General features: G+C 43.5%; 1 protein-coding gene across 3 annotated transcripts in view; it reads left to right on the top strand.

Annotated features, from left to right (window-relative positions):
* Nucleotides 1-27,524, top strand: part of Dgkd (diacylglycerol kinase delta) — a 104,278-nt gene that overhangs the window by 27,149 nt on the left and 49,605 nt on the right. For all 3 annotated transcript variants that reach the window (XM_052750492.1, XM_052750493.1, XM_052750494.1), the window contains 2 exons: nt 11,248-11,358; nt 12,825-12,905. In XM_052750492.1, coding sequence (XP_052606452.1) covers nt 11,248-11,358; nt 12,825-12,905 — 192 coding nt within the window. The remainder of the gene's footprint in view (nt 1-11,247; nt 11,359-12,824; nt 12,906-27,524) is intronic.

Genomic DNA, 27,524 nt, shown 5'->3' with positions numbered 1-27,524 from the left:
TCGTTGGTCCAGTGTTTTCCCTTACCACACCTTCTGTATACTCCAGAAGGAAGGGGCATTCTGTTGCCATTGTTCCTTGAAGAAACATTGTTTCTAGGAATGACCTGTTTACAGTCCCTTTTCAAATGTCCTTGCTTTCCACATCCAAAACATCTAACATTCCTCAAACCTTTTGAAATTGCTTCTCCTACCCCCATATCATCATGGTCATGAGCCTCAACATTAACTGTGTCTCTAATCCAATCTTCCAAAGGTGCAGATCTTGCCTTTAACGGCCTGATTATTCTTTTGCATGCTGCATTTGCATTCTCAAAGGCCAAAGATTCAATTATTATCTGACTAGCTTCTGAATCCAGGACCATTCTCTTTACTGCTGAAGCCAGTCTTTGTAAAAAATCTGTGTAAGATTCTTTTGGGCCTTGTATAACCTTTGTAAATGACTCAGTTTTTTTTCCTGGTTCCTCAACTCTGTCCCATGCATTCAAGACTGCCATTCGACATAGAATTAGGGTTTGGACATCATATAAACATTGTGTTTGTACTGAAGCATATTGGCCTTCTCCAATAAGCGGATCCTGGCAGACTTGTATTCCTTTATCCCTCCATTGTTTTTCTATGTTTTTAGCCTCATCCCTGAACCACATTTCCCACTGGAGCCTTTGACTGGGTTCCAGAACAGCCTGTGCCAACTCCCACCAGTCCTGTGGTATAATCCTATTATATGTTGACCAAGAGTTTAACATTTGCTTTACATATGGGGAATGCATGCCATAAGATATTATTGCCTCCTTAAACCTTCGTAAATCTAACATTTCAATTGGAGCACAAATATTTTGTGTAGTCATTTGATTAGGCAACTGCTGTACGGTTACCGGATAAATTAAGGGTGACTGTGTGAAAACAGGCTTTCTTTCTGTAACCTTATGATCCAATCTTGAAACAATTTCACTGTTAATTTCTTCTGTCTGAATTTGAATTTCTCTATGATTCATTTTTACAGGTTTAACAAGTTTTTCTAAAACTGTTATCTTGGCACTTAAGTTGACTATCTTTTTAAATAGTAAAATGAGGATAAGCATAGTAATAAACTGCATAATTCGTCAACATTAATCTTCTCATATAGTTGTTCCATTGTCAGAGTGCCTAAAATTTCAAACAAAGCCCAATTTTCTTCCAATGTACACATAAAACCCATTTTTTTAAATGTGGAAAAAATTTCTCTTTTAAATAGTTTCCTTTAAAATATTTGATATGTTAAGTGACTTACCAAGTCTGTGTAGAACAGTAGAAATTCGAGGGAATTTCAAAACAGCCACCTAGTGTCCGAGGTGTGAATCCAGAGAGAGAGAGAGAGAGAGGGAGAGAGGGAGGGAGAGAGAGGGAGAGGGAGAGAGGGAGAGAGGGAGAGAGAACGCAAGAAAGCGTAGCCAGAAGTTCTGGCTAAAGCTTAAATCCAGCCATGTGTTCCCTCTTGAGCCGAGGCAAGCCTTGGCTCTGGCTTCCTTAAACTCCGACCACGTGCGTTGGCTTTACAGGCAGGGGCCCTGTTCATCAGGGCAGGCCTGAGTTGTTTGTAGCACCGGCTTTAAGCAAAAAGCTCTAGCTGCAGCTAACTGCTTGGGGCTATGGTCAGTCTGGCCTGAGGCCAAGCTGACCTGGGCCCCGGGCTAGGGAGCTGGCCGCCCAGGCGGGAAACTGGACCTGCCACCAAGCCAAGTCAAGTCAAGCAGTTTTTAATGGATTCTTGTCATGTTGGGCGCCAAATGTAGATGTAACCAACCGTCTTATTAAATAAGAAACACAGAACCAATGCAAAGAAGAAAGCCAAGAGATCAGAGCTAAGAGCCTTACCCGCCTGCTGCAGCTAGCCTCTTCAGCCAAGAGAGACCTACTTCCTGAGTGTTTGTCTTTATATAGACTTTCTGTTCTGCCTTCTCATTAGTTGTAAACCCAACCACATGATCGCCTTGTCACTGCCTGTTTGTACAGACCTCCAGATCTTCTGTGGTTAGTATTGAGATTAAAGGTGTGTGTCTCCAATACTGGCTGTATCCTTGACCACACAGAGATCTACCTAGTTCTGTCTACCAAGTGCTGGGATTAAAGGCATGCGCCACCACCGCCCAGCTCTGCTATGGCTTGCTATTAGCTCTGACCCCCAGGCAACTTTATTTATTAGCATACAAATAAAATCACATTTCAGTACAAATAAAATATCACCATAAGTAAGTTTTGTTTTTGTTTTTGTTTTTTTGTTTTTTTGAGACAGGGTTTCTCTGTGTAGCTTTGGAGCTCTTCCTGGAACTCACTCTGTAGCCCAGGCTGGCCTCAAACTCACAGAGATCTACCTACCTCTGCCTCCTGAGTGCTAGGATTAAAGGCATGTGCCACCACAGCCTGGCTGGTTAAGGGGTGTTTAAAGGCAAAAACCACACTCTGGTATCTCACTCAGCAGCTGCAGGGGGAGGTTTTGTGCATGCAAGCAGTGTTACAGAAGCTAAGTGGTTTTAACTGGAAGGGGAGGTTTGTACATGCAACAGTTTAATAGAAGCTAAGATTAGTTAGCTGGGGCATCTTGACCTTGGGTTCCCAGATTAGAGCTAGGTAATTTTCCACAAGATTCCATCAAGGAGATCATATTCTAGTTAAACCTAAAATGGCCTCAGCAAGAATATATGATGGAGAAACCTCTGCACCGTCATGCCTACAAAAAGACACGACTTGTAGAATTTAAACATGGGGTTTAAATTCCCTAATAGTGTAATAATGTGCACATTATATGGAACAGCTTTGCTCTGTTCCCCTTTGTTTAAACTTTTAAATTCTGTGTTGGAAATTAAATTTGTCTAATCAGTTAGTTGAAGGTCTTGATATAAAGAGGATCTGTTTTAGCTGGACAGTCAAACTATTTGATGTTTGAATACTGTTAGTTTCTCATAGATACATTCTTAATTGTGTCAGTGTCCATCAGTATTTGAATGAACTCAAGTAGGATATGGAGAAATAAAACAGGAAGGAGATCTAGTCAGGTATTGTTGTTTGGGAAGCAGGTTCTTTTTTTTTTTTTTTTTTTTTTTTGGTTTTTTTCAAGACAGGCTTTCTCTGTGTAGCTTTGCGCCTTTCCTGGAACTCACTCTGTAGCCCAGGTTGGCCTCAAACTCAGAGATCCGCCTGCCTCTGCCTCCCAAGTGCTGGGATTAAAGGCATGCACCATCACCGCCCGGCGGGAAGCAGGTTCTTAAGTGATTGTTGTATTGCATTATCCTGTACATGCACACACTTGAAAAAAGGCTGAAAGGATGTTATCTGAGAATGTGAGCAGTGGCTGGACCCTGGGTGTGGCAACTAAATGAGAAGCAACCTCTCCATACAGAAAGGTGTCTAAGAGTTGAGCTGTTCAGCTTGGTGCTTTATTTATAACTGAGGCCTTAAAAGAAGTGAGATCAGGGTCCCAGCTTCCACTGTTTGAACATGACAGTGGCACTCCATGGGACCCTGAAAAGCAGTTTCTTAAGAGGTCTCTGTGCTGTATTTTAGAGAATGATGGAGGATCAGTAATCTAGTGTGCATCTTCAGGCTTCTTGACCTCTGACTTTCTCTGGCACTTGAACATACTGTATGAAGCATTCCACACAGATACAGAAGTTGAAAGAGCCGAGTTGACTACACCACAGTGTGTTTTGGTTTATCTTTAATCCACACCTTTTCTGAGTGTTCCAGAGCTGGTTCTGCGGTACTTTATGCTTTGTGAACTATCCTTTGCTCCAGTGCAGCTTTCCTAAGACCCATCCCTTTCGTCATAGTGTTCCCAGCAGTGCTTGGCATGTTGAGTGCTCAGTAAATATTTGCTGAAACTCAGCAGCTTCATTCCACAGCTTTATAGGGGACAGACCATACTCTGTGGACTCCAAATGAATCCTTTCCACTGTGGCTGACCCACAGTACCATGTGTCTTAGAATGTCCCTCCAACTGCTGGTGGTCCAGGTTTGTCACTTGATGTGTGGTGCAGCTGGGCTGTGTCTCTGTGTATATACATTGTCCTCCAGGAACAGTAGGATGATAGTTTATTTATTTTTGCCTGAACCCGTGAAAGCAAAAATAATGAAGGTAACTCTACTCAAAACATATTCCCATCCCACCTCCACAGTTTTGTAATGGAAGCACACGGATTGATAGGACAGATCCAGGGTCAAGGCCCACAGCTGTTCCTTCTCTCTAGGTGGAGGTGTTTCCCTTGGATTCAATTTCTTTTTTAGCATCTTCACAGGATGGCAAGGCTGACATGAAGGCTTTCTGGCTTCTTGTGGGCACTACAGATACTTCGTTGTTTGCCCTTTCTTCTGCTGAGTGGAAATGTTTGCCGTGGCTGCCTTGAGAGGGCCTCTGTGTAGACTAAATAGATGGTGTGTGAACACATGTGGACTTGGCCAGTTGAGCAAGAAATTGAAGCCAGTTTCTCCAGTATTGCTGCTGAAGCGACCCCTTAAGAATCCTTTGTAGATAGAGACCTGGCATTGTCTCAGTTTCTACCCTTTCTTTCCCACTCGAGGTGACCACTTAATCACCTGTATTATTTTATATTTTTATTTATTTCTTCTTGAGAATTTAAAACTGCTTGTTTCTGTTCACCCCTCCCCCTCATGTCTTCCTGTGGCAGGGGGAGTTACTCACCATTCTTACTCCTTACTGCTCTGAGGACCTTGTTGCAGCTTGTTAGAGAGCTTCTTCATTCTGGTGCAGTTGTGTGGTGCAGTTCTTAGTGTAGCACAGTTGATCCAGCCCTTGCCTCTTATGTACTGGACCTTTCAGGCATTTTCTGTTTCTGCCTGTAGCCCATGGCAGCGGTAGCAGAGTGACCCCCCTCCCCCATTACTCAGGGTGTTTGTGCCTGGGGTAGGCTTGGATAGAAGGGAAATGAGTATAATCTTGTTGGATGTTGCTATGTGCAGTTTTGTTCCCACAGCCTGGCCCACAGTATTCTCTAATATATATATATTTATGTTTTTTTGGTCAAGCTGATGGTGAAGATGGTATTTTAGTTAAGCTTTCTTTTTCTCTTGTGTTTAAGAACCATTTGTATTTCTCTTTTTATGAAATGTTTGTTCATATTTTTGCCTTTCTATTGGATTGTTAGTCTGTTCCTTTTTGTTTGTTTGTTGTTTATTTGTTAGACAGGGTATCATTATGTAGCCCAGGATGGTCTTGAACATATGATCCTTCTGCCTCAGCCTACCTAGTGCTAGAATTAGAGGGTGTACCATCATGCCTGACTTTCCTAGACTGTTCTTGATGTTTAGAAGCTCTTTATAGATAGGAGATGTTTGTTAGCCCTTTATGGTTTGGTGAAACAGTTCCTAAGGCATTGGGGTGACCAAGATGGATAGAATCATTAGGAGTTGGTATGGTGAGAGAGACAGTCTTAGGATGAAGTCTGTATACTTGTAGAGCAGACAGCAGCTATTGTGCCTACCAGGGTGGGGGTTCTGGAAAGGCTTCCCTCAGAGACAGTGTCATTTACCTCTGGTCTGAAGCATAATAGTTTTTCAGCTGATGGAAAGAGGAGCTGAAGATTCATAGTCAGGGGAGGGTTTCTTTAAAAGAACAGGGGTGAAGGGCAGCTGGGCTAGGAAGGAAAGAAGGATGGGGAGAAGCTGCAACCCACATTAGACTTACCTCCTGGGTAGGTCTGTGACTGGGTGTGGGTTCTCAGAGAGGATGGTTATTGGGACCTCCAGGGAGCTTTAAACACTGCCCCCTTAGGTTCCTGCCTACTTGATTCTGATTTCTCAGGAGGGCTGAGATGAGGAGGGATGAGACCAGAGGCTAGTGTTTCTCAAGTCTGTCTGCTAGGTAGTTATAGTGGTATCTGAGTTGAGAGGCACTGGGTGAGAGAATATGGCAGCAGGAGAGATGAGGAGAGTCTGGAAGAAGTCTGATTCTTAAACTTATGTAAGTGGGTCTTCATCAGAACTGCTTGTTCCCAGGCAGGTTGGGAGAGTCCTACATTCTAACAGGTGCCTGTGAAGCCAATTCAGGTGGTCTGGGGGTATACTTTCATCTTGTTTTTCTTGTGCATAGTGTTGGAGATGGAACCCAGGGGTCTGTCTCCACCAAGCAATTTGCTTTTATCACACAACTATATCCCCAGCCCTTGGGTCACACTTTGAGAGAAACTGAGGCATAGAGACAGTAATTTAAACTGAACATGGGTGCATGCTTAGAATCCTAGTATTTGGGAGGTGGAGGCAGCAGGGAATTCAAGACAACAGCTTCAGTTGCACAGTGATTTGAGGCTAGTCTGAGTTATATGAACTCTTATCTCAAAAAAAAAAAAAAGAAAATTGGAGATTATATACTCATATGTATATATATATATAGCCAATCTCTCTCTCTCTCCAATCTCTGTTTCTCTCTCCAGTCTATCTCTCTCTCTCCAATCTCTCTCTCCCTCCAATTTCTATCCCCCTTTCAAACTCTCTCTCCAACCTCTCTCCCCAATCTCTATCTCTCTGTCTCTCCAATCTCTATCTCTCTATCAAAGGAAAAAAAAAGAAAAAAAAGTTAAAAAAGACAGAAGGAAAAAAGAGAGAGTAGGGGAGGGAGGGAGAGGGAGAAAAGGAGAGAGGGATTGGTTGAGATTGATCAAAATTTTAGCTCTAGCTGGGCATCTGAACTCAGGAAGAGAGACAGAATCAGTGGTACTTGGTAGCCGCTTAGAAATGGGGCTACTTCTTTTATTTTTTTTTAAATTAACGTTTATTTGTGTGTGTGTGTGTGTGTGTGTGTGTGTGTGTGTGTGTGTGTGTGTGTGTGTGTGTGTTGTGGAGGGTGGAGGATGTGCTACAGCACACATGTGGAGGTCAGAGGACAACTTGTGAGAGTCAGTTTTCTTCTTCTACCATGTCAGTCCTAGAGATTGAACTCAGGTTGTCAAGCTTGGCAGCAAGTGCCTTTATCTGCTGAACTTTCTCATTGGCTCTGATACTTCTTTTAGCTTTGATGCCATTGATTCTAAACACAGGAAATGCAGGGCTAAGAGTGAGTGACATGGCATAGGTCAGTGAAGAGAATGGCTTGAGATGAGGTCTATTTCATGTGTTGTGGCTTGGACCCTGGTGACACCAACATCAGTACTAAGTAGAGTGGACAGTGACCTTTATTTGGCAGAAATGCGCCCGATTGCTCATTTACTTCAGGGCCTTGGTGTGGCTGCTGTAGTACTAGGCATTGTGTCTCTTCAAGTCAGAAATGAGGGAGTGTTGAAGCTACTTGTGGTCCCTTATGTCAGAGACAAGCGAGCCATCTTCCATACCAACTCTGTCTTTGACCAGGACTAAGGAAGTGCTAGTGAGCATTGTGGTGACGACGCTCCTTGCAACATCACTGCACTTCTGAGATCTTGTTCGCAGTGCCAGGAGAGAATCTGCTTGACTGTGCTGGTGGGTATTTGCTGTGAACCCCAGATGAAGGACAGGCCCCTGAACAGCTCTTGGGGATTCGGATGTTACCTCTTTTGGTTCCTTTCTGATTCAGTCCTTCCTCACATTAGTGAAGATAGGAATGAGACATCTCCCCTGCTCTTCGTGTAAACTTTTATGGTATAGGGGGTTTGAGAACATGGATCACTTTTAATATTGGTGCTGTTGGAGAGAAACCAGGGCACTGGTATTTGAAATTAATTCTCTTTGGTAAGAAAATAAAGCTGTTGACACTTTTCCCAAGTCGGTATTTTAGAGGTCTTTAGGGGAAAAAAATCTGTGTAGTGTTCCTTTTGTTACACTGACAGTGCCACATGTGGGGTCCTGGCTCTGTGGAGTTGAGAATTCTCCAGGATGGTGGATGCCCAGGTATATTTTAGTCTACACTCTCTTGCCATGAGATATTCAGTGTAGAACATTGTGTGTCCCTAGTTGTGCATCTCCTTAGTGTCCTGGTAGACTGTAATGAGAACAGGTAAAGGCCGAGTGCACATAGCTCTGAAGCACATGAATTTGCATATGGTGTTGGAGCAGAGGAAGGAGTTTACCTGTATCCACTTGATCTAAATCAGGATGTTGTGGATGTGCATGTTTGCACAGGGGTATGTGTGTGGTTGGGTATGTGGAAGCCAGGGGACAATTTTGAATGTTGTACTTTAGGCACCCCACCTTGTTTTTTGATAGGACTGGAGGTTTCATAGATTAGGCTAATTTGATTGGTCAGTGAGCCCTGGTGATCTGCTAATCTCTGCTTTTCCCAATGTTTTGATTACAAATGTAATTACAAAATTTACAATTTTATTTTCATGGGCTCTGTGGATTGAACTTGGTTGGGTCCTTGTATTGTGCTGTAAGCTCTTTGCTGACTGGACATTCTCTCCATATACCCTCTTCTCTTCTTCCTCTGCCTGATTCATATTTAATTTTTAATTATGTATATATGCTGTGGGATAATGTTGTTATACACTGGTTTAATAAAATGCTGCTCAGCCATTAGCTCAGGCTTACTACTGCCCAACTCTTACATTTAAATTCAGCCCATTTCTGTTAATCTGAATATTGCCACGTGTTCTGTGGCTTTACCCGTGTGCCATTACATGCTGTCCGCTGGACAGTGGGCTGGCATCTCCTGACTCAGCCTTCCTCTTCCCAGAATTCTTGTCTGTTTATCCCGCCTATACTTCCACAGTTAGACACCAGTATACCTCTTTGCTCTGTGGCCTGAGCTGTGATCTGAGCTATTGTCTGCTCTGTGTTTGAAGAGGGGAGACAGGAAAGAGAATATATTCTCACATGTGCCAGGACCCTGTCTGTGGCTGTCCCTGACTCTCACTGGCTCTGTGGTGGAGACGGTCTGCCAGACCAGCAGCATTTCCTGTGGTGCCTCTTGCAGCCTTCCATTGCAAAGCTCAGCACATAGTTTCAGGGTGCAGTTTTCTTGGCTTTTAAAAGTTAACTGGTTTGGACTGAGTGTTTAAAAATATCCTGTAGTATATCTGTAGTATTTAGGAGCACGAATGAGGAGACAAAATATAGTTTCTGAGAAAGCTTCAAGGAAATATCAGTTTTTATCTTTCTCCATCCTTTTCCGCTGCAACCCACTAGGGTCTCCTTCTGAGCATGCTTGTCCTATAAATAGAATAGCAGGTCTCTTTGGGCAGCCCAAGCTTGCAGGCTGTGGTCTACTTTCTGAAAGATATTTGTGTGTCTGTGTATATGGGTGGTGGTGGGGATTGTGCTTTAATTTTGCTTTCCCTCTTTTGTATGAGATACTAGCAGCATATTCGAAAAAAAATACTCTTATCTGTCCTTTAAGGATAATTTGAAACTTTTTTGGGTTCAGCATATTGATTTTGTTGCCTTATTTTTATTTTAAAATTTGCACATAGGAAAGAAGTGGAAGCAGTTTCTTTCCCTTCATAGGTAAGGAAACTGAATTGGGCTGAGGAGGTATCTCTATAGGTGAGCCCTTTAAGGTCTACAGGAAAGGTTCTCTCTTTGTGCTCTAGGCATCCATGGACTGGTGGTGTTATATACAGATGTTTCTAACAATAGTGCCATCCATGTGAACTTGGATCTGTAAAGGGTGCTGAAAATCAAAGTTGGTTATAGCTCTTCCATACTGCAGATTGGCTTGTGCCCTGATCTTAGGTCCTTTTGGTAGTCCTCTGTCATAGTACAGGGCCTGCGTGTGAGTGACTAGCTGGATGTGTTTCTTCTTGGATTGTGCCATCATGTTATTTTTCCCTTGATACTCTTTAACTGCCTGGGAGATGGGGTGAGTGACTCCTGCAGAAATAAGAGGTGAAGGTATAGACACGACAACATGAGGAAGTGTGCTACTCATCAACAGTTTCCGCCTGGTTTGGTCTCAAGAGGGCAGCTGATGTAGTACCAGGTAGGTACCAGAGCAGAGTCCATTCCAGTGAGCCTGTGGGTAAATATGGGCACATGCATCACACCCAGCCCAGAAGGTGCCTCAGGAAGGTGGCTTGTCAGGAGGAGACGAGGAAATCTCAGGCACCATGTAATGGCCTATGTGCTGCTGGGCTGTGGGCCCTGAACTTGGCTTTGTGTGTTTAGAGGGTGAGGGAGCTGGGGTTTGGTTTAATATTCTCTGTCCCTCTACCTCTCTCCCCTATGATAAACAGACTTGTTTACATAAATGTGCTGTCTTTGTATTTTGGCACGTTTGGATGACCCGAGGTTTCTGTGTCTTGTTCACTATGGTTTTATGTTAGGAAGTTTTAAGTATCCTCAAATGTCTAGGTGCTTCATACATACACTGTTTTAAAAGTTGCTTAAAGGGCAAACCTGCATGGGGTTGCTCAGCTGTTTGCTGTAGTATAAGGAAAGTGCTGAATGTGGAGTAGGATTCTTGTTCTCCTGGATACTATTTATTATTATTATCTTTTCTTTGTGGTGCTGGGAATGGAACCCAGGGCTTTGAGTGCGCTAGACAAACGTTCTATACTGAGCTATACCCAGCCTGTTTATTAGTGTTGACTGTATTAGTGACTGAGTGGCTCAGAGCATCTGGCCATTCCTTGAGCATTTGATTTCCAAGTGTTGTGTAGGACTCAGTGTCCACTAGGAGCCATGTACATGGGGCAAATGAAGGAAGACAGCTCTGACTTACTGTTAACTGAGCAGGGGAAGTTCTCTGGGGAAAAAGGAATATTTCCTGTATTATAATGGCTTATCTGTATCACAGGGAGGATGAATATCAGATGCTTATACTGACCTCAGAACCATGCAGAGGGCTGAGCAGAACACAGGCCTGAAGCCACACTGAAACCCAGAGCAATGAACGTGGACAGTTTTGGCAACAGAATCCTGAGAAATGGCAAGAGGCCAGAGAACATGAAGGCAGGGCCAAGAATAGCTGAAAAATACCAAATGCTGAAGCTGGAGAATGTGCTGGTCCTGTGTCCCAGTTGTTCCCAGCTGTTCCCAGCTGCTACTTCCTGGAGTCCTTGAACCTCAGTTTCCCTTTTGCTAATCTGCTGGGCATAGCTAGGACAGACCTTGGGTCTCTAACACAGGTACTCTGTGGTCCCTTAGAGAAATGGTATGCCCCTTGCCCCCCGCCTTGCATCACAGTGCTTTAGCCTGAGTAGAGGTCAAGGTCTGTGAGAAAGTGAGAATGTTCTTCTGGTAGGCTGCCTAGCCCTTTAGAGGCACACTTTGCTCATCAGTCATGATAGGGTGTTTCAGGGCGATGGGCACCTCAGAATGTAAGCTCACAATGTACTTCTGTGCTTTCAGACCATCCTCAAAGAGGGCATGCTGACCAAACAGAACAACTCGTTCCAGCGATCCAAAAGGAGGTACTTTAAGCTTCGAGGACGAACACTGTACTATGCTAAAACTGCAAAGGTAAGGCACCGTGAGAGGGTCAAATTCAAGAGCCACCATTTAGGGACTGAGTTCTCATGCACAGGATGAATACTACAAATCAGTTATTTCTAGCTGAGTTTATTTGTTTGTTTATTTTATTTGTTTGTTGTTTGTTCTTTTATTTGTTTTAGTCATGCTGGAATTGAACCCAAGGCTTTGGATGTTCTAGGCAGATTCTACCACTGAACTACAGTCTCTCTTCTCTGGCTTGTAATAATACTTGCTGTCAGGTTTTATTTGTCACTAATCATGCTTTATTTCTTGTAAAAATTATTTTTGTTCATTTTCCTCTTCCCTAAAAATGGAAACATGGTCACAGAACTAACTATATTTCAGTTAGTTTCCTTCGGAAAGATGGGAACCACAGGCTCATGGATCTCTTATGGGCTTAGAGTTCCTCTGTGTGAACAGAAATATGCAGCTCTTTTATCTCTAAGCTTCCCAACAGCTGGGCCTGGGCGGTAAGTTCCCAGCTATGTTAAGACTCAAAGCCAAAGCCCCCAGACAGGTGCTGTTAGAGGAGCAGCTGGGCGGCTGCTGCTCTGGTCCAGGTCCAGTGAATGCTGTCAGACTTCAAACCCCAGTGTGCAGGCTGGCAGTCCTAACACCTGTGCTTTTGTCTCAGTGTTGGTGGCAGTTCTGATACTTGGGCATTAAGAAAAATCTGGAATCATTTTGCAAAGCATCCCTAGGGAGTTAGTTTGCTGAAATTAGAAATGGAACAAGGCAACATGTTTAGAAAGGGTTCTGACCACAGCCAAGGTTATTTTGGTCCTGTTGGTGGGGGTGGGGAAAGTTTTCTTAGTTGCTAGTCTTTTCTCCAGGGGTTCCATATAGAGGCATCTTAGAACAGAGGGAACAGTAAGGTAAACAGGAGGAGGGGGCTGTGGCTTGGACCTTAGTGGGGAGAGGAGAGGAACACAAGACATCCTTAGATCTGGCGGGGTCTCACTAGGACTAAATTCCTGTGTTCCATTCCCTAATTTCCTTATGGCTGGGTTCCTCTTATTAGGGCCTGTCTCTTCCCCCTACAGTGTTTGTTTTAGTTGGAACTTCTCTCCTAAACGTGCTCGCTGGAGAATTCCAAACCAGAAAGATCCTCTTACTCTGGACCCTGACTGGCTGTCTCACATTTAAAAGGGAATTACTGGTATTGATATTATTTGCTACAAAGAACAAGTGTAGAAAGAAATATCAGCATTGCTATTGTAATGTACCCATTGATGAACTCTGTAGATGGAAAGTCACAAGCTACCTGTGATCCATGCTCTTTGGGAGAGACAGGCAGGCAGGTGGTTGCAGGAATTTCACATGGTGGATTGATCAGATATTGAGGTTTCAAGGAACCTGGGCTTGTAGGGGTGGGTAGGGAGAGTAGCACCATGAGTGCTTGGAATATGCATGCCCTGGCTTGCCTGAGACCCTCTGTTTGTATCTCTCTCCAGTCGATCATATTTGACGAGGTAGACCTGACTGACGCCAGTGTGGCAGAATCTAGCACCAAAAATGTCAACAACAGTTTCACGGTAAGATTCTAGGTCACACCCTTCTCCAAGGTTTCTCATTGGAGCGTGGCATGAAGTAGTTCAGACTTTCTCATCCCCTTTCTGATTGGAGGGATTCCTGGGAAATGTTGAATTTCAATATGAAGGTAGTACTGTGGCTGTGGCTGGAGAATAACAGAACTTGATAATGTAAGCACAAAGTAAGATGATCTAAATGACATGTTTTTGAAGTGTTGCTGCTTATTTATTAACACTTTTTGTTCAGAAGCTTGTTGATTTATTTGTTTATTTGATTTCTGAGGCAGGGTTTCCTCTATGTAGCCCTGGTTTCCCTGGAACCAGCTGTGTAGACCAAGCTAACCTTGAACTCACAGAGATCTGCCTGTCTCCTCCCAAGTGCTGGGATTAAAGGTGTATAAAGGGGCATGCCATCACACCTGGCTTATTTTTGTAATAATTTGGGAAAGCCAGAAAAGCGTATGTTAAGACAATTGAAAGCGACCACAATTCACCCATTTCACAACATAGAATATTAATATTTTGATATACTTCTTTTTTTATGTATTTGAACCCTTTCTTTTCCAAATTTGTAACAATTATGTAGTACTTTTTTTTTTTTTTTTTTTTTTTTGCAAAAGTTCTAAGACCTCAGAATCAGCCAACCACCCGATCTGGTGTCATATTGGTTCAGGCTTTTTCTGCATCCGTCTTGAAATCAGACTGGTTTTTTTTTTCTCTTGAAAACTTTTGGTGACTCTTTTCCCTTACAGTTGATCTAAATATTCACATTATTTATATAGCGCTTTCTGTTAAGACTTTATACAGTCATGGGCTGACTTTAACAGTATCAGGGGTTGCTCGGCTGGTGGCACTGGAGTTTTTGTTTTTTGTTTTTTCAGACTAGGTTTCTCTGTGTAGCCCTGGCTGTCCTGAACTCACTCTGTAGACCAGGCTGGCCTTGAACTCAGAGATCCGCCTGCCTCTGCCTCCTGAGTGCTGGGATTAAAGGTGTGCTCCCCCAGCCCGGCTAAAATATGTTTTATTTTTACATTAATTACATGCATATATGTGTAGGTGCTGCAAGAGGCCAGAGGCCTTAGATTCTCCCTAGAACTGGAGATCTAGGTGGCTGTGAGCTGCCTGATGTGGGTGCTGAGGGCTGAATGGTCCTATGCAAAGCAGTACATTTAACCATCCTTTTGCTCTTTCCTCTTTCCCTCTTAAAATTTCTGTTTGCCTGCCTGTGTGTCTATCAATCTTTCTATCATTTGTCTGTCTATCATCTGTCTGTCTGTCTGTCTATCATCTATGTATATATATGTATGTATGCACCTATCATCTGTCAATAATCTGTGTGTGTGTGTGTGTGTGTCTGTCTGTCTGTCTTATCTATCTAAGATAGGGTCTGTCTTTCTGTATCATCTCAGATAAGGTCTTGCTGTGTAGCCTAAACTAGCTCATAACTGGTGATCCTTTAGCTGTAGCTTCCAAGTGCTGAAATGATAGTTATGACCCACCACACCTGGCTGGGTTTCTAGTTTTATTTATTTAAAGATATCTTAAAAAAAATTAAAAAAAAATTGTGTGTGTGTGTGTTTGAAATGGCATGTATGTGGTGGTCAGAAGACAATTTTGAGGAGTCAGCTCTCTCCTTCCATTGTGGATTCTGAGGATAGCATTCAGTTTGTCAGACTTGGTGGAACTTGACTTTACCTGCTGAGCCATCTCATTGGCCCTGACTTTTCAAGGTTGCAAAGTCCCAGGTGGGTTTTTGTTTTTTGTTTTTTAAATTTACTCGCATTTATTTTAGAGTCTGTGTCAGAAAACTCAGGTATCTGGGAATTTTGTGTATCTTTTCTGTTTAGTTTTTTCCCTTGGCTCTTATCCTTCGGCCTTTCCTGCTGCTGTGTCAGGTAATTTTGATTGACATTGTATAGTAGAAGTTGACAGGATGAGTTTAGGCTCTGGCTCTTTTTTGAATGGATTTGTTCTTATGACCCCCAAAGGCAGAAAGGAAGCAGCAGATCTGCTGAAGTCCAGGCTGAGGTAGAGGCAGTTTGAGGATTGTCTTAGTTACTGTTCTTTTGCTGTGAAGAGACACTATAACCAAGACAACTCTTTTGAAAGAAAGCATTTAATTGGGTGCTTGCTTACAGTTTCAGAGGCTCTCTTACTTAGGGTTTCTGTTGCTGTGAAGAGTCACTATGACCACAGCAATTCTTATAAGGAAAACGTTTAATTGAGGTAGCGGCTTACGGTTTTAGAGGTTCAGTCCATTATCATCATAGTGGGATATGGCAGCATGCAGGCAGATATGGTGCTGGAAACGTAGCTGAGAGTTCTACATTTTGCAGGCAACAGGAAGTGGTCTGTCTCATTGGGTGGTATCTTGAGCATAGGAGACCTCAAAGCCTGCCCCCACAGTGACACCCTTTCTCCCACAAGGCCACCACCTACTCCAACTAAGTTACACCTCCTAATAGTCCACTCTCTTTGGGGGCCGTTTTTCTTTCAAACCACCACAGAGTCTTAGTGCATTATCATCGTGGTGGGAAGCATGTCAGTACACATAGTACTGGAACAGTAGCTGAGAGCTATATCCAGATCCACAAACTGAGGGAGGGAGGGAGGGAGGGAGGGAGGGAAGGAAGGAGAGAGGGAGGGAGGGAGAGAGGGAGGGAGGGAGAGAGGGAGAGAGAGACTGAGAGAGAGAGAGACATACACATACATGATACACAGAGAGAAAGACAGAGAGAGACAGAGCAATGCTGAGCCTTGTAGCCAGAGCCTTTTCTCTGTTCCGATTGATCCCGCAGCTTATAAAATAATCACCCAGAGGCTTAATATTAATTACAGACTGTTTGGCCCTATGGCTCAGGCTTATTACTAACTAGCTCTTACAGCTTAAATTAACCCATTTCTATTAATCTGTGTATTGCCATGTGTCTCATGGCTTTACCCGTGTTCTGTTACATCTTGCTTCTCTGACTTCTCCCAGCATTTCCCCCGACTCCGCCTTTCTTCTCCTTGTATCTTTGGATTTCCTGCCTGGCTGTAACCTGTCTTGCCATAGACCAAGGCAGCCTCTTTATTTATTTATATTTATTTATATTTTATTTTATTTTATTTTTGAGACAGGGTTTCTCTGTGTAGCTTTGGAGCCTGTTCAGGAGCTCACTTTGTAAACCAGGCTGGCCTCAAACTCCTAGAGATCCAGCTGCCTCTGCCTCCCGAGTGCTGAGATTAAAGGCGTGCGCCACCACCGCCCAGCTGGCAGCCTCTTTATTAACCAACTGTAGCAACACATATTCACAGCATACAGAAAGACCATCCCACAGCAGAGTGTGGCATGGGCTTTTGAAACATTAAAGCCCACCCCCAGTGACACCCTGCCAACATCAAGGCACACCTCCTCCCAGTAAGACCACATCTCCTAATCCTTTCAAACAGTTCCGCTCCCTGGTGACCAAGCATTCAAATGTATGAGTCTGTGGGGGGTCATTCTTGTTCAAGTCACCACAAGGATGGTTTTACTTTTTCTCCTTGCTAGTTTTCACTTTTGATTCACTTGTGTCTTCATGCATGAGTCATTTCATGGGTTTCTGTGTATAACACCAGCTCTGACCAACTTTTTGGCCTCTCTCGATCCTACTTAGAAGTCAGTGTTTGTCACTGTTTTAATTTTCCCCATGTCTTTATCATTCCATTATATTTATAAGCATCTGTTATTAAGATTACTTGTTGTAAATATGAGAAATTATAAGGGCAGTATTGTTGTTAATCTATTGTAACTTAGGAGTATTGTTGCTCAAGTCTTCTTGTGACTTTGTTTCTTTGTTTCTGCTTGATCATAGACTTTGTCTTGTTCTTTGAGAACTTTGCTTGGTCATTGGTTCAACAGGTGATCTTTCAGAGCTTCCCTGGGCCACATATTTGAGGGCTAAAGTTCAGCAGACAGGGAGAGGAGTTCTTTTTATTAAACTTGCATCCTTATGGAGAATTGGGAAAATAAAACCTGAGTGAGTCCCCAGAGGACCCTGAGAATCTGCCTTTGACTGTTTCCTTCATCAGATGAAGGGCCTCGATAGCAGGCTTTGTCTCCCTCCTGCTCCATTTTCTCCCTCTCCCTGTGTTGCTTTCCCTACTCTCTCTTTAACAAAAGAGTATTCATTTATTTAGGTACATGGGTGTTTATCTGTATACCATGTGGGTGCTTGGTTCCCATGGTGGCCAGAAGAGGGCACTGACTCCCTTGGAACTGGCATTACAGATGGTTGTGGGTGCTGGGAACAGAACTTAGGTCCTCTTCAAGAGCAGCAAGTGTTCTTAACCACTGAGCCATGTCTCCAGCCTCTCTTCTTCCCTTTCTGAGACAGTCTCATGTAGCTCAGGCTGACCTCAAACTTGCTCTATAGCTGAGGATGACCTTGAAGTCCCAATCTTCTTGCTCCTCTACCTTCCATTTGTTGGTATTACAGCCTTGTGTCTCCACAACCAGTTCTCTTCAGTTTTCTTTTTTTTTTTTTTTTTTTTTTTTTTTGGTTTTTCGAGACAGGGTTTCTCTGTGTAGCTTTGCGCCTTTCCTGGAACTCGCTTTGGAGACCAGGCTGGCCTCGAACTCACAGAGATCCGCGTGGCTCTGCCTCCCGAGTGCTGGGATTAAAGGCGTGCGCCACCACCGCCCGGCTTCTCTTCAGTTTTCTTAATCTGTGAAAACACAGAACCTCATTGTAAGACAACACAGAGATTTTGTCAGTTTGAAACAATAAAACATAGTGTTTAAAGTTTAGGCTGTGAAAGTGGGAGGAAGTCCTGTCTCAGCCTTACTAGCTGGCTCTGAATGTCAGGTTCTTCATCCAAGGAATGAAGCCTTTGGGGTTGCTAGGAGCTCCAAATTAATGAGTACAATGAAGGCTGGGTAAAATGGTTACTGTTAGTATCGGGATGCTAGGTACCCACTGAGTAGTCAGTTGTGAAGCACGAACACTAAATTAATTGATTATATCATTTGGCTCCTAACTGGAGCTTCTTCTTCTTTGGTATCATTACATTTCTGAAATACCACAGTTTTTATATTTGCTAAGTAACATGTAACTGAACATAATTGCTGTAACTTATTCTCCATTTTACCAGGCCTAAGGCCATATAGCCATATCATTTGACCCTTTAGGTCATAGAAGCAACATCAGTTGGGTTGAACCTTAAAGAGGAAAGACAAGTTTTTACTAAAATGTTCCTGAAATAGAAAATCTTTGGAAAGAATCGTGCTCTGCTCATTTTAAGAAGTGTATAAATCTTTGAATGGCTCCTTGATTCTTTCTTGATGCAGCTGAAGGGACTGTCCTCCTGTCCCCCATCTTTGCATGCCCTTATGTGTCCTAGCATGATCTTGCTCCAGCCACTGCTTTTAGGAAGTGCCATATGCACAGGTGCCTGCTGGTCTTGTGTCTGGAGGGGCCTCCCTTTACCATCTGGAGACCCAGTCCTTTTCTTGGAGATCATGTGTGGACTTTTCCTTCCTATGCTATGCTTAGGAAGCTGTCCTCTGCTTCTTCAGAGTAGTAGTCCCAAGCCTGGTTGTGCTGGAGCTTCTTTGGAACTTAGGAGTTCCTGGCACTACCTCTAGGGACTCTGAAGCTAACTCACAAATGATATTTCAAGGCTGCCGAGGATTTGGAGGTACAGCCAGGTTTAGGACCTCTCTTGAGGATACTTTATTCCACTCATGTAAGGTTGAAGCATCACTTAGTAATTGATGTCCTTGATGATACTGTTTTAGGATGTCTCAGGTTTGAGGCCAAGAGAGGCTTAGGGTCCTAGCACTTCACCTCTAGGCTGACTCCCTCTGAGTGCAGCTACTCAGAGGTCCTGCTGCTCCTTTGTCCAACATGGGCATGAGGATGTGGGGCTACTTCTTTCTTGGATCCTTTCTTGTAGATTTAGGGTCCTCATGTTTGGATAGGCAGTTCTGAGGCAGGCAGGACCAGCCCTGGTTCTCTCTGTATGTCTGTGCACAGAAGCAAATTCAAAAGCTTGTTTATCTATGGAGAATGGGGGATTTATTTGACAGCTGGTTACCAGATTTCTAAAATGAAACAAATAATTGGAAAACATGTTAAATTTAGAAAAACTTGATTTTACTTTTTTTTCAACAGTCTTACATTGTAGCAAACTCTATTGGAAACCTGAAAGGAATATTGGGTGAATAAATGTTCACTCTGTTCTGAAATGTGTCTCATATGAGATATGAAAGAACTAGCTATAGAATCAATAGTAAGCAGGCTAGGAGAAAGCCCAAACACAACCAGGCACTGTGTGTGTGTTTTCGCATGCACGCTGGATGTGGGTCCTTTCTGCAGGGAGAGAGATGTAGGAAGAGTCATTGAGTGTCTTAGTTAGGGTTTCTATTGCTGTGAAGAGACATCATGACCACGGCAATACTTATAAGTATTGGGTGATTTATTAAGGCAACTCCACATAGTTAAAAAGGTTTATTTTGGGGTAACTTACAGGTAGTAAAGGGGTTGGTTACAGGATCCGGGAGAGGTGAGGTGCAGTCCAGCGGTGTTCTCTGGAGAACTCTGCTCGGCCTACCGTCCAGCATCCAGGATCACCAGGAACAAAGAGAGCTGGCACATCCAGATCTCGGGTTTTAAGGGCTCCTGTCTCTGCCCTGCCTCAGGGGCAGGTCATAGGTAGGTGTGACAGTTACCAGAAGCCTCACTGGGGGTAATACTTCCATGTCAAAGCTGGAGCAGCTACCCACTACATATAAGGAAAACATTTCATTGTGGGCTGGCTTACAGTTCAGAGATTTAGTCCATTATCATCATGGTGGAAAGTATGGTAGTGTACATGGTGCTGGAAAAGGAGTTGAGAGTTCTCTATCTGGATCAACAGGCAGCAGGAAGTGAATGTCACACACTAGACCTGGCTTGAGCATTTGAGACCTCACAGCCCACCTCCTTTTGACACACCTCCTCCAACAAATCCACATCTCCTAATAGTGCCACCCCCTGTGAGCTTCCAGGGGGCATTTTCTACCAAACCACCGCAGTTAGGGAAGAGGAGTCTGGGAGCATTTGTTCACTCGGGAAACCATAGTTGTGTCTCTTAGGTACTAGGTTCTATGAGTCAGTTAGTCATTCATTTTCCTTAAAGTGTTTAGATCAGAGTAATGATTTTAAAACAAGTTCAAAATAAAGGGAAATGCCGGGCGGTGGTGGCGCACACCTTTAATCCCAGCACTTGGGAGGCAGAGGCAGGAGGATCTCTGTGAGTTCAAGGCTAGCCTGGGCTACAAAGTGAGTTCCAGGAAAGGCGCAAAACTACACAGAGAAACCCTGTCTCGAAAAACAAAACAAAACAAGCAAACAAACAAAAAACAAAATAAAGGAAAACGTCATTGCTGTAGTTCAGCAGCTTTGTTTTTTTTCCCCTTAGTTTTTCAAAGGGAAACATTGTTTTGCTTTATGATATTTACTGTATGATGTATTATGTCATACGGGTGTCGTTCTGTATTCTGCTTTATTTACCAGTTTGTGATAAACATCTCCCTGTCATGAGCTTCTGTAACATGTGCTGTCTATAGTGGTAAGTCTTTTTACCATGTCAGGTGTTATAGTTGGCCAGTTACTCCTAGAACTGAGGGTGTCTGACTAGTCATTTAAGTTATTGTTAGAAAAGTGTCTCACATTAAGGAAGGACCATGTGTGGTAGTTCATGTGGCTTCCCCTGCAGAGTGGCTCCCTCTCTCTGCCTTTTCTGCTCAGAAGATGTGCAGCTTCTGTTGACCTTGGTCCTTCTTCCCACTACCCATCCTGCAGGCTGAGTAGAGACAGCTTCCTTCTGTGTCACCAGACTTCTAAGAGGAGCCCTTGGTAAAACTCTTTTGTGATATCCTCAGAATATGGCTTGGTATTTCTGGTTGCTACCTCCACTATACCATGAGCCAGCACATGGTCATAAGACCACACTGTACAGCTGTTGTGGTAGAGACCTGGTGGGTATTAATAGCATTGTAGTAATTTCTCTGAAGTAACCTGGTCAGAGTAACCCCACTGCACACACCAAGGAGTGAGCTCTCACAGTGGGCTTAGGAAAATTAAGAAACTTCCAGGAAATACTGTGGGAGAAGTGAACAATAGCCATAAATTTTATGAGATCTTCCTTGTTTATTTGGTTTTTGAAGCATGGCCTCACTGTGTAGCCCAGGCTAGCTTCGAACTTGTGATCTCCCTACCTCAGCCACTTGAGCGCTGAGATTACAGGTTAGGTGTCACAACATCCCACCGAAGATCTTCCTTGCTAGCTCTGTGCCCTAGGGCAAGAGTAATTGTCTTTTTAGGTTTTCTTATCTGAGAGATGGGAGTAATCCTAGGATCCTTCCATGGGGTTGGGTTGGTTTAAAGCATACTCTGCACATTTGCTACCTTTCATTTCCACCATTACTCACCCTCTGCTGAGCAGGAAAGTAATAGGGTTTAACATGCTGATACTAAGCACTTAGTCTGATGTATTGGAATTCCAAAAGATTTCAAATGAGGCAGACTGTATAGATAGAGCTAAACAGTAGCACCTATGGTCAGAGAGTGGATGTCGGGAAAGCAGTTCTCCTTAGTTTTATGAATGTCAGGTTTCTCCCAAGGAGCAGAGCTGATGGAGGATGGGTCACTGTAGAGGGATCTGTACAATTAGCATATATGATCAGAATATGAATTGTCTCACAGTGGTAGACTGCTGGAAAGCCCGTCAGACTAGTAGCTGTGCAGTCCAAAAAGCTAGAAATCTCAGTAAGAGGGACCAGCAGTGGATGCAGCTCCAGTCTGAGGCTGAAGGCCTGGAAGCCTGTTGGACAGTCACTGGTACAAATCACCCCAGCTCCAAGGAGGAGGAGGAGGAAGAGGAGGAGGAAGAGGAGGAGAAGGAGGAGGAGGAGGAGGAGGAGGAGGAGGAGGAGGAGGAGGAGGAGGAGGCGGAGGAGGAGGAGGAGGCGGCTCTCTGAGGTTTGCTAGGTTCCTACCTAGCTGAGAAAACATGAACCACAGGTTCAGAGAGAGACCTGGCCTCAAAGGAACAGAAGAGTGATAGTCAAGGATATACCATAGAACCTTTTCTAGTCTCTACTCGTGCACATGGGTGCATGCACCTCACACACACATGTGCATACATTCACAAACAAACAAAGCACAAAGCCTAAAGAATCTGGAATCTGATTTGTACAGAGATGACAGGAGCAAAAAAACAAAAACCAAACATGCTTATAAGAGATAAGTAGGCTTGTACCTGGAGGCCGAGGCACTATGATTATAAATTTGAGACCAATCTGAACTGTGTAAGTATACCTAGGAGATACCTTTGTTTAATTGCTGAGTGATAAAGGAGCTTTATAATGGATTGGAAGAATTGTTCAGTAGTTCTCTGTGTGTTTGGCCTTTAGGATTATGGGTGAATGGTAACTCCCTGGTGACCCTGAGTATCTCATCTGTTCCCAGCAGATGTCAGCCTGTGGGTGATCAGGGCCGCTCCTTTGTGAGGAACTGTGACCTCTATCCAGATTTCAACATAGGTTTTCCTTCTCAGCTGTTTAGATTTCTCTTATTTCCTGGGCAAACCCCCTAGCCAATCACTTTGGCTTGGAGAAAGGAAAAACTGTCTACACTTGGCAGATTTCCCCCTTAGGCAAGACTCCCTGGTTCCTGTGACTGTTGGCCTTGGCCTGAGGTAGGCAGAACTGCATTTGAGGGTCCTTGGAGTCATCTTGTGTGCCAAATGTTGTTGTCCTACAGTCAGGAGCCCTTGCCTCTCCACTGGGAGTGGGTCCTTCTTTGTGCTCAGCTCAGGCTCCAGGGCTCCTAAACATGGCCCCACATGCCACCATACCTCAGCTGAGATATCAGGCACTTCTCAGCCACCTTCTCAGGTACCTGCAGCTTTACACTGGTATGGTCCTGCCCAGTACAGTGTTGGGCCATGGTTAAGGCCCACCTTGGTTAGTGGCAGGAGCTTGTGAGAACCAAGCAGAGGGACTTTACTCAACATATTCCATGCTTTAGAATTCATTCTGTGTTCTTCAAATCTAGAAGCCGGAAGAAGGCCAGGCCTTGTGCCAGGTTGGTGGCTACGTATTTACCAAGTGTGTGGCTTTGTTGGAGGCAGTACCCATGCCTGGACCATAACTCGTTCAAAAGCCAGGCTTAGGCCAGTTCTCCTAGTCACTCTAGGCAGAGAGGACACAGGTCTCCCTGGCAGCCAGTGGCTTGGTGAGCAGAGAGTGCGTTGTGGATATGGGTGGATTGGAGTCTGGATATGCTGTGTGGTTATGTTGTCAGGAGGGTTGTCATGGGAAAAATCTAAGCTGTTTACCAGATTGTTGTTGTGTGTACTTGTGTATGAAAATGTGTGTTTATTATTAATATTCACTTGTCTTTCTTTACAAATGGCGGAGAAAACAAAAGCAGAAGTTGAATAACTGCTGTTTGATTCTAGTCAAAACCCTTAATAGTTTTATGAAGGAATTTTTGATAAATGACAGGTGGAAAGGCCTTGGATCTGATTGAGTCTTTCTTAGAGTGCCTATGATATTAATAACTAGTTGTTTACTAAGTGTTTTTGATAAATGTGCCTATGGTGTGATGGAGCCAAGTCCTGTCTGTGTTGTTTTTGACCTTAGAAATATGGTGTCATTATTTAGAAAATTAATGTGGAAAAAATCCTACCTATCTGTCTCAGAGTGCCTAGTATTTCAGAGTACAGTGTTCTGATAGCTTGTTAACAAGTTAATACAATTCTCAGCAGTGTTTACTGACTCGTCTTCCCTCCCATCTGAAGAAAACTCGAAACGAAGTCTGTGAGTTCCATGTTCAGACAGCATTCTAGGAGCTGTTGGTGCTAGCTTTCAGAGGGATGTGAGGGCGTCCTCCACACAACCTGTTGTATAAGGTGCCCTGTGCAGGGCTACACCCAGGGCGAGGTCCAGCCCACTCCCGCCCTGATGGACTTTGCTTTAGAGAAGTTGGCACAGCTTTTTCTATGGGCTCATTGTTCATGGCCGCAAAGGTTATTAAGGGAGGATCAGGACAGTCCAACATTTGGAGGATAACTGGAGGTGGGGGTATCTCTGCACCTTCTTTGACGTCTTCATCCAAACAAACAAACAAACAAACAAACAAACAAAAAGGCTGAAATAACATCGACCTTGGAGGTGGGGCCTGGGTGTCTGCCCTGCACCCAGCCCTGCTGGCCTGTGTCTCAGGTGTCAAGCAAGGGCATGTGCAATCTGCTGCCAGCCTTGTTCTGCCTTCTGAGGGATGAACTTTAGGGTCTGCTCTAGCCATGAAAAAATCTAATTATACCCAAACTAGATTGGCTGTTTGTTGTATCCATAGCCAGCTTGCTTCCTGGCTTAGATGATAAGCTATATGGTCACATTGGTCATCAGAAAGGTTCATAATGTTCTTTAATGAATGCATCAGTGTGCTAGTGCATTTTTTTTTTTTTTTTTTTTTTTTTTTTGGTTTTTCGAGACAGGGTTTCTCTGTGTAGCTTTGCGCCTTTCATGGAACTCGCTTTGGAGACCAGGCTGGCCTCGAACTCACAGAGATCCGCCTGGCTCTGCCTCCCGAGTGCTGGGATTAAAGGTGTGCGCCACCACCGCCCGGCTAAATATTTATTTATTATGTATACAGTGTTCTGTCTGCAGGCCAGAAGAGGGCACCAGATCTCATTACAGATGGTTGTGAGCTACCATGTGGTTGCTGGGAATTGAACTCAGGACCTCAGGAAGAGCAGGTAGTGCTCTTAACCGCTGAGCCATCTCTCCAGCCCGTGCTAGTGCATTTTTATAGCTTAATTGATACAGAAATACATCATTCAGTGCAGTATTTAAAGTGTGTGAATTTTCATGTACACTTGCTCAGGCACACGCATATTGAAACTTGTCATAATCAAGATAATAAATATTTCCATCACTTCCAAAGTAAGTTTTCCTGTCTTTTAAAAATTATTAAGATGGGCATTGTAGCACACACTTTTAGTCCCATCACTTGGGACAGAGGCAGGTGAATCTCAAGAGTTCAAGGAAAGCCTGGTCTATAAAGTGAGTTCCAGGACAGCCAGCACTACACAGAGAAACCCTGTTGGGAAAAAAAAAAAAAAAAAAAAGCAAGCAAGCAAGTAAATAAATAAATAAATACAATTTTACGTAGGGGCTAGAGAGATGGCTTGGCTGTTAGAAGCGCTGGCTGCTCTTACAGAGTCTGGCTTGAGTTCAGGTTCCAGGACCAATAACGTAGCTTACAAATGCCTGCAACTCCAGCTCCAGGGGATCCAGTGCCTTCTGGAAGAAAAGGGCACTGCACTCATGTACACAAACTCCTACACAGACATACACATATACAAATGGTTAGAAATAAAAATTAAGATAAAATTAAAACAATAAAACAATCTACTGCTGTCTTCTGGAGAGGTTGTATTTACATATTTTCCAGTAGTGGATGCAAGGTCCTTCTAGTTGTCCATCTGATCAGAGTTGGTATCCTGATGTGTATATAATGATGCTCTGTGTGTGTGTGTGTGTGTGTTTTAAATTTTCTGTCTTGTGTCATGTAGCCTGGTTTGTCCACAGACTTACTATGTAGATGAGGATAACCTTGATACCTCTGATTTTTTTGTCTCTGTCTCTCCCAAGTGCTGGGATTATAGGTGTACACCACTGCATGGGGTTTACCCACTCATGCTAGGTAGTCCCTTTCCTAACCAACAAGTTACATTCTAGCCACAGGGACAGCTCTTAATGTGCTTTTGTACATCTTACTTTGTGAAGTGTATGCTGGAATAATTTGTTTTTGTGTGAGATTATTTTCTTGATATATTCTGGATGTCTTTTGTCTGGTAGCCTTTTTGTGACTGTTCTCCACAGTTCGTCATCCAACTTTTCTTAATGGCATTTTTAGAATAAGTCTTTTGTGGAATTGAATTTGTCAACTTTTTAAAGTTCTGCCTAAGAGATCTTTTTTTTTTTTTTCACTAGAAGTTTTGTAACCTTAGATTGTATACTTAGATCTGTACACAAATGATTTTATGTTTGTCTTGAGGTACAGAGTTGATGTTTTCTACATGGATGTCAGCTTTTCCCCTGAAGTGTTTATGGGAGAGAAACATTCCATTCTATTTAGTTATCTATGACTCCTTGGTCAAAAGTCCAGTGACCTTGTATTTATGAGTCTGTTTTCAGTTTGTGCATGCATGTATGCACTTTGAGACAGGATCTCACTAAGTAGCACAGGCTTGCCTCAAACTGTGTAGCTCAGACTAGCCTTGATCCCATAATGATCTTCCCATTTAGTCTTACAAGTTAGGAATAGAGGCATAAGCTACCCACCCAACTCTCCAGATTCTTACTCTGCTTCTCTGGTCTGTGTATCTGCCCATATCCTAGTCTCATGCTTTATTACTTATTTGATATGTATATATGCTTCATGTGAGTGTATGTCAGTGTACCACATACACATGGGCATGGATGCTATCTGTGGAGGCTGGAAGAGGCCTTCAGATCCTTGGAGCTTGAGTTATTAGTGGTTGTGAGCTACCATGTCGGTACTGGGAACTGAACCTGGGTCCTCTGGAAGAGCAGCAAATTCTCTAAACCGCTGAGGCAACTCTCCAGCTCCAGGAGACTGATTTTTTTTGGTTTTTATTTTATTTTATTTTTTTGAGACAGATTGTCACTATGTAGTCTTGGATGGCCTGAAGCTTGCTGTGTAGATCAAGCTAGCCTTAAACTCACAGAGATCTGCCTGTCTCTGCCTCCTGAGGGCTGGAATTAATAGCAAGTGCTACCATACCCAGGAAATGTGATGTTTTAATGGAGCGTTGTAGTCCTTGGACATGGCACTCCTATTTTGTTAAGAATTTTGCCTCTCTATAGATGCAGTATATTGACTTGTATCCTCCGCCCCACTTATTTTCTTCCATTGTCTCTCTGTCTTTTTATCTTTGTTGAGTGTTGGCACTGGTTTAGCTGGCTTCATAACAAGTGGAGAGTTAGGCTTGGGCGGTGGTGGCGCACGCCTTTAATCCCCGCACTCAGAGCCAGAGCCAGGCAGATCTCTGTGAGTTTGAGGCCAGCCTGGTCTACAAGAGCGAGATCCAGGACAGGCACCAAAACTACACAGAGAAACCTTGTCTTGAAAAACCAAAAAAAAAAAGCCGGGCAGTGGTGGCGCACGCCTTTAATCCCAGCACTCGGGAGGCAGAGCCAGGCGGATCTCTGTGAGTTTGAGGCCAGACTGGGCTAACGAGTGAGTTCCAGGAAAGGCGCAAAGCTACACAGAGAAACCCTGTCTTGAAAAGTGGAAAAAAAAAGGAAAACCAAAAAAAAAAGGGGGGGGGGGGGAGTCAGTAGTGTTGTTTTCTGATAAACTTTATGTAAGTTTGTGTTATTTCCTTCTTAAATGTTTACTATAATTTACTAGTGAAACATGAAGTGTTGGAGTTTCCTTTTGGGTACAGTTTTTGATAATACATCTTAATAGTCTCCTTTTTCTTTTCTTACATATTGGATGAACCCAGGGTCTTTTTTGTTAGGTGAGTGCTCTACTACTCAGATTTCTAACCTTACCTTTTGATATTTCTGACACT

This window comes from Peromyscus californicus, unplaced genomic scaffold, assembly GCF_007827085.1.
Source record: "Peromyscus californicus insignis strain IS unplaced genomic scaffold, ASM782708v3 Scaffold_21__1_contigs__length_65335640, whole genome shotgun sequence".
NCBI classification, from domain to species: Eukaryota; Metazoa; Chordata; class Mammalia; order Rodentia; family Cricetidae; genus Peromyscus; species Peromyscus californicus.
The sequence above is the reverse complement of the archived record's forward strand: the minus strand, read 5'-3'. Positions and strand labels throughout refer to the sequence as shown.